This window comes from Fonsecaea nubica (assembly GCF_001646965.1).
Source record: "Fonsecaea nubica strain CBS 269.64 chromosome Unknown Scaff24, whole genome shotgun sequence".
NCBI lineage: Eukaryota > Fungi > Ascomycota > Eurotiomycetes > Chaetothyriales > Herpotrichiellaceae > Fonsecaea > Fonsecaea nubica.
Genome location: NW_019173697.1, coordinates 26888 through 34072, shown reverse-complemented (window position 1 = coordinate 34072; position 7185 = coordinate 26888). Strand labels below are relative to the sequence as shown.

Here is a 7185-nt window from a genome sequence, read left to right as displayed (position 1 = left end):
CTGCCTATTACCGAATCTAGGTGTTTGGGAGGTATTCTCCCCGCATCACAGCGATTGGAAGGGGAAGGACCAGGCAAGCCAGGGTTCAGAATTATGAGATGCAATCCCCAACCGAATGTTTCACATTCCGCATCTCCGACGAAAGATCACTTGAGGACCTTTACAGCAAGCAAGCAACAAACTGACCCCAGAGATTTCCGACGAGAAGATGGAAGGAGAATGCCTCTGCAAAGGTATGTACGTCACTTGCGGCTTGCCATGACACGTGCTACGGACATATTTGGCGCGAGATTTCTTGTATGTATGGCTCGCTAATACTTGATACTTTGCTGGTCAGCTGTCGCCGTCAAGGTCAACGATGACAACCTCTTTGGCGAACAGCGCCGGGGTCACTTTTGTCACTGTGCCAATTGCCGCAAGGTCGCTGGTGGCATGTAAGTGGGCGATAACCCAGGTTCTATCTGACCCCCTACGTCATGAACTATCCATATCTCTTTATGACATTCATGTGTCTACACCAACTCGAGGGGACGTACCATGTCACTGACCGAGTCCTGGGGTATGGAATCACAGCTTCGGCGCCAACCTGACCATCGAGGAAGAAAAGGTCGAGTTCCCCAAGGGCAAAGGCAATCTCAAGCAGTACACTGTTCGTCGTCCTTTCCACGATCTTCACCATCCCCGCTCTCCAGATGTTTGTTCACTCTGCTCTAACAGGGACAATTTCCCGACGACAGGATCCCGACACACTCAGCGGGACCCCATTGCAACGGTAAGGTCCGACAGCAGCATTCAGGCTGGGACGAGATCCAGAAAAAGTCCTGGGCAGAACTAACGCCCCACCGTCCGCTGGAAATAGGTATTTCTGCCAGACGTGCGGCGTGCCCATCATGAGTGTCACGCCGCTGTACAAGGGCAAGGTGGTTCTGAAATTAGGACTGGTAACCTATCACTGTCTCTCCGCTATCCCTCTCACGAGGGCTGACATGATCGCGCGTGTGTGTGCGCGTGCGCAGTACCCCAAGCTCCCCGTCCCTGAGTGGGAATCATTCGCCTCTCAGCGGCAGAGCTGGGAGAAGCCGCTCGAGGGCACGATCCAATACAAGACCAAGGTACGTATCATTATGTTAGACATTCCTTCTTCATGTAGTATAGTACGATCACACGAGTTGATTTACTGCATCGGATTGCATTGGATTGCATTGAGTTAGATCGCTGAAGCTAATCTCTACCCGCGCGCGCGTGTTTGTGTGAATCTCTAGAGCTTTGGAGAAAAGATGCCCGGGTCGATTTAAATATCCTATCCTCAAACCGTCGGGACTGGTACACCCACATACCTTTCTTGCGCGGGGTGGAGGGACGATGTTGGTTGGTTGGTCGGTTGGTTTTCGAAAAGGAGACGAATTCCCTGGGGGGGTCCGTTTCACGCATCATGCATCAGACTCGACTCGACTCGACTCGACTCGACCCGACCCGACTCAAGTCGTTCAGAGTGGTCAGGCAACGCAAGGCAACGCAAGGCAGGCAACGCCAGGAAAGGCGCGATACGAGACAAAAACAATAGAGAGGGCTTTCTCGAGACCTTCAAACTTTCATACTAGCCATATTTCCCTCCTCATTCCCTTGGTCATGCTTGAATCATCCATTCACTTACTCACCCACTCACTCACTCTCAATCTTGATTCTTATTCTTGCTCCCTTACCCATTACCTGCCCACTACCCACCCATTACCCATTCACTCCCCCCGCGTGATTCTCCAGACCAAGACACGCACTCTCGGCCCCGACATACGTCCACCGGAGCGCCTCCTCTTTTAGGCGTTCTGCACCAGAAACCTCGACCACCACCTCCTCACCCGGCACGAGGTCGAAGCCATTGTCGCTAAAGGTCGGGCCGTCGCGGGATTCGCGGAACACGAAGCCGTGGACCGGGCGGGAGGCCGTGATGGTGATGGTCACGGTGGCGATTGTCTTGGTCGTGCTGGCGCTGGTGCTGGTGCTGGTGTTGATATCACTGCGTGAGGAGGGATTGGTGGTGACGCTGACAGCGACGGTGACGTCTCGTGGCGTGGTTGTGAAATCGAGGTATTTGATCGGGTGGGGCCAGGCGGTGTCGGTGCTCACGACGTGGTCGTCCACGAGGAGTGAGGCGTGGATGATGTACGGGTCCCATGTATCCGTGTCGAATGAGGAGGCCGCCGAAGACTCGGTGGTTGTGGTTGACAGGGTAGAATCAACAGGACCAACCCTGTCGCTGCTAGACAGGTTTATCCCCTGAAGGATCTCGGTCGTACTGTTCGCCTTGACCACGACGCCTCTCTTCACGACCGGCTCGACCACGTCTCGCCCCGTCTTGATGGAAACGACCCGCACGACCACGTCCGCCGTGACGTCCTCGGCCCGCGAACTGCACACCCACACGTCACATGTCCCGTCCGTGGCTGCGCGTGTCGGATCCACGTGTCCCGACGTCCACTCGTGGAACGGCCTGCTCACGCCCACGGCCAGCGGCGACAGGGAGCGCTTGATGGCGTAGAAGGCGGGTTTTTTCACGCGGAAGTAGTCGACCACCGCCCACGACATGGTCGGCCAGGTATCGTTGAACTGCCACACGAGGACGCCGCCGCACTTTCTCAGTTTCTTTGCATTTGAGGACGACGAGACCCCCCACTCGCGACGCCAGGAGCGGTACGCGAACCCCACGGCGTCCGACTGCATGACCTGCGTCAGGTGCGTGAACGCCCCCAAGTCATAATTGATCCGAAAGTTCTCGGCCACGTACGTCAGGAGGCGGCGTTCGTGGTCAATCGCCCGGTTGTGGTAGTCCATGGTCATGCTGCCGGGGTACTGTTGCTGGGGATCCGTGGCGATGGCCGAGACGATGGTCGACATGTGCGGGTAAGCTTCCATGCCGAATTCGCTCACGAAGCGCCCGCCCATGCTGGGGAGTTCTTGATATCGGCGCATGGAGCCGTGCCAGACTAAATCGATTCAGAGGACGATGAGTCGATATTAGCATACATTCGTTTAGGGTGTGACGGATGATATCCCAGAGATGGAAGATGGAGTCGCTGCTGGAGAGGTATGAAAAGATATACTGACCATTCCACTGATGAATGTCTCCCACGGTCGGGTCCCACGTCTTCTTGCCGTCGCCCCACGGACTGCTCGGGTGATACACAGCGCCTGGACTCTCCTCCTGCACGATCTTTGGCAGGAGATACTCGTAGATGTACCGGGCGGGGAAACTGGTCTTGAGCCACGACTGCGGGTCCTTGTCGCCATCATAGTCGTACTCCAGGTTGTGCTTCTCCTGGACCTGGTAGTCTTCGTTGTTCCCGGCCCAGATGGCCAGCGACGGGTGCGTGCGGAGACGTCGGACGTTGGCTCGCGCTTCCTCTTCGACTTGGGCCAGGAAGGACGGGTAGGTCGGGTAGCTGGCGCAGGCGAAGCAAAAGTCTTGCCAGACGAGTATGCCCAGCGTGTCGCAGATCTCGTAGAACGAGTCGTCTTCGTAGATTCCTCCGCCCCAGATTCTGGGACGTGGTTATTTGGTTAGAAGTAACTCGGGCAAATGCAGTATGAGGAGATCCGGGAGCATGTCACGGAGACAAACAAATAATTGGGCAACAGAAAGCAGAACTGGGTCAGCATCGAACATACCTTGTCATGATCTGGTTGCCCTCAATCATCAGCTCCATCCACTTCTTATACCCGTCCGCACCGATCCTCGGGAGGAAGCAATCCGCAGGAATCCAGCAGGACCCGCCCGCGAAGACGTCGACATTGTTGACGCGGAAATAGAACGACTTGCCAAACTCGTCCGGCTCCTGGATGAGTTGACAACGTCGAAAGCCGATCGATCTGGATTTGGAGACAAGACTGCCCTCCTTTGTGGATATTGTCGCTCGGAGCTCGTAGAGGCACTGGCTCCCATAACCATGAGGGTACCAGAGAGCCGGGTCTTCGAGTCGAAACTCGGCCGTGGCAATGCCATCCTTGTCAACGTGTGCGTCTACCTCATACACGGCCTTGTTGTCGCGAGATACTGACAGCTTGACGACGCTGTCTTCTCCCATGTTCCCTTTGCCGCTACCGATACTGGCGAACAACTTCCCCTGCACCACCTTCAGGTTCTCACTCACCTCTCCCTGAAACCAGACGTCATCGATTCTAACAACATATGTTTCCAGAAAAACACGCTTCCACGGCCCGGAAGTGATCAGGATAGGACCCCAGTCCCATCCCCAATGACACTGTGCTTTGCGCACAGGGAGCCTGCTCGACTCTGTCTGATGAGCGATGAAATCGTGTTCATGTGAGTGCTGTTTGACGAGCTCGCGGCCACGGAGGAGAGCCGAGTCAAAGACGATTTCCAAGACATTTAGGTCGGTAAGACCGTCCTCGGAAGAAGGCTGTGAAAGAAAATGTGTCACGTCGACGCGGTATCCGATAAACATGTTGTCGGCCTCGAGGATTTTGTGGCCGTTGAGAGATACCGTGGCAAAGGTGTCGAGGCCTTCGAACACCAAGTCCGTCCTTGCATCGGACTGTCTATCTGTCGGGGTGCTAAAACTTGTCTTGTAGGTCCAGGACTTCTCTGCGAGCCATCGTACAGCCAGTTCATTCATGTTGATAAAGGGGTCCGGAATCCTAGGGAGAGTTGTGAGTTTGAGAAACATGTATTGACTTCGTGGCCCGATTATCTTCAGACGTACTTCCCATTTTCTTGGAGAACGAGATGTGTTGTGGTTGGTACCTTCGATACCGGGAGCCATGCGTTCTCAGAGGTATCATCAGACTGTCTGCACTGCCAACCCGAGTGCAGTTCGGTGTTGACGGTGGCCATTGTATTTTAGGGGCAACAAAGTGTCGCGTCGCGCAGAGAGACCGAACTTGCCGCTGTCAGGAGGCGACGTCTTCTGTTCACAGTACCTATCCACAGCTATCCTCAGTCTGCTCTGAAAGGCGCCGAGGACAGCGACGAAGTCTGCGAAATCTCCATTTGCTGAGCTGGGATTCGTGCAATGGCCATCGCACACGTTGCGCCCAACAGACAAAGCCTATGCGGCCTATGCGGGGATCCCTTCATCTTTGCCGATCCTGCCGCAATGGCTCCCTTGAATCCTACCTTGCGGGAAACAGCTCGTGTCCAATGTAACGGGATCCTGTCGACTTGGCCGGAGATCTATGGTTGGTTGGTGGCTTGTGAGCGTGGTCCTGAGCCTCGCTGCGTCAACCTGAGATGCGCCTGCACGTGACTGAGCATGGTGGTAGTCGGCCGGTCCCAGCACCCGCCCATAGTTGCCAATTTATCGCCCTCTGCCCTAGCCTACCGCGTACAGTACCCATAAACTTGGCACCCGATTCAAGTTGACGGAATAATAATAGTCACAAAAGTTCCCTTTCTCTAAATTGGTTAGAGCTTTTCCATCACCGACAAGTCTTGCGAATGTTTGACCATTCTCAAGTTCAGTGCGGTTCAACGGGGGGAGCGGGGAGTGTTTCAGCTCCCCTTCTTCCACACCGCTAAGGCCGTACCAGGTACACATGGTGCAAGTCTTGAAGCGACCTCTTGCATCTTCGAGAAGATATTATAGCCCGCGGCGGCCTTTATCCCCAACGTGTGGCTCAGCTGAGGTGCTGCAAGGCGCCTTTTCCCTTGCCCGTTTAGGGTTGTCGTGACGCGTCGGGGAACGTATCGCAGCCTCGTCACGGACGTTGAGGTGGAACCTACACCGTCCTGCTTCAACATAATACCAGGTTAGCTATGCACGGCTCCCTCTCCTCTAAATGCAGACCCACAGACACCTCATTGGGAAGAAAGCTGGATACAAACACCACATCTATTGCAATTGGGCACCAAACTTGTCCTTTGCGCAGCCGTGCTCCACCACACCTTGTCTCACCCTTTCCTATTTTGGCTCCTTACCTGTACATCGTCACCGAGCCTGAAAACGACAGCAGGGACTACAGCGAGGTGGGCTGCTAAGTCTAGAGGAGGGAGAATTGCTGCGTCCGACAGTGACCAAATCAGAATTGGCGCTCTGTTGATCAGTCGAATGTCCAAAATTGGCAGGGCTCGGCAAGATGCCAGATACCGCACATGTAATGCTTGGGCACTGATACGATGCGAAGCTGAACGTTTCGGTCAATTGGCTGGCTGTCGCGTTATTGTGGCTGGCTGATTGAGATGCACCGCCGTGGCTTGGAACGTGGAGATTTTATCAAACACGGTACATTTATCGCCCGTGGTTCCCTCATAGTCTTGTTGAACTTGGTCGTCAAGCTCGACTTCTGCTGCTGTTCTTCTTCTTCTTCTTCTTCTTCTTCTTCTTCTTCTTCTTCTTCTTCTTCTTCTTCTTCTTCTTCTTCTTCTTCTTCTTCTTCTTCTTCTTCCCCCCTCCTGAAGCGATTCATTGAAAGCTTCCTCCACTGTGTATTGACATCTACCCTCGTTCATGATGGCACAACAGACCATCTACACAAACACCTTTTTCCTCCGGGAGTGGAAAGTCTCGGGCCTATGGAACTCAATCCTGAGGGAAGCCATGGAAGCCAACAAGACACAAAACCCCGGCGTGAACAATGGACCTTGGCAAATTTCCCCGGAAGCCTATCCGAATGATTTTGACACTCAGTCGAACCGCTCTGATCTCCTGGTGTCGCAGCTGCGCCAGAATGGGAACCAATGCGACACGGTGGATCATCCGTTGATCTACTTCGAGGCAAAACGAGGTGCGTCCAACAACTACACTTCGAACGCGCGATGGAGAGCGGTGCGGATGCAGATTGAAGCATGGTGCGATCTCGCAGACGGTGTCGAGAAGGGTCGTCCCTGCTGGGCCATCGGAGCCATTGGCAAGGAAGTCAAATTCTGGATTTTCACCGGCTCCATTTTGTACAATGGTTCGAATAGCAAGATGGTCCCCGTCTGGTGCGACAACAATCAGGCGGTTGTCGGTTGGTCGCAGCCTCATTGGCAGAATGGAGACAATGCGGACGACAGGGCGCCCTACGAATATCACGAAGGGTCGGTGCCCATCATCATCGACCACATGCTCAGTCACCCCTGGGCAGAGAACCTCCCGCACCCTTCGGGTCAAGGCCAGGATGCATGGTGATCCTGTCAAATACAGGAGGTTGGGAGTACATTCCCGGCCCTCAACTCAGCTTATGGGTCAA

The 7185-nt window shown here is 54.5% G+C and overlaps 3 protein-coding genes across 3 annotated transcripts; 2 read left to right on the top strand and 1 right to left on the bottom strand.

Moving 5' to 3' along the window:
* Positions 1–208: 208 nt before the first annotated feature.
* AYO20_04515 (hypothetical protein) lies at positions 209–1295 on the top strand (the record flags this gene model as incomplete). The annotated part of the gene is made up of 5 exons (XM_022642811.1): positions 209–233; positions 338–434; positions 574–772; positions 873–1112; positions 1263–1295. The coding sequence occupies 5 exons, from the start codon at positions 209–211 to the stop codon at positions 1293–1295; spliced, it is 594 nt and encodes a 197-aa protein (XP_022501113.1).
* A 433-nt stretch (positions 1296–1728) lies between these two features.
* On the bottom strand, positions 1729–4849 carry AYO20_04514 (hypothetical protein; the record flags this gene model as incomplete). The annotated part of the gene is made up of 4 exons (XM_022642810.1): positions 1729–2981; positions 3103–3536; positions 3664–4653; positions 4719–4849. The coding sequence occupies 4 exons, from the start codon at positions 4847–4849 to the stop codon at positions 1729–1731; spliced, it is 2808 nt and encodes a 935-aa protein (XP_022501112.1).
* Positions 4850–6464: 1615 nt separating this feature from the next.
* On the top strand, positions 6465–7124 carry AYO20_04513 (hypothetical protein; the record flags this gene model as incomplete). Its single annotated transcript, XM_022642809.1, has 1 exon — positions 6465–7124. One exon carries the CDS (start codon positions 6465–6467, stop codon positions 7122–7124), a length of 660 nt encoding a protein of 219 aa, XP_022501111.1.
* Between the last annotated feature and the right edge of the window lie 61 nt (positions 7125–7185).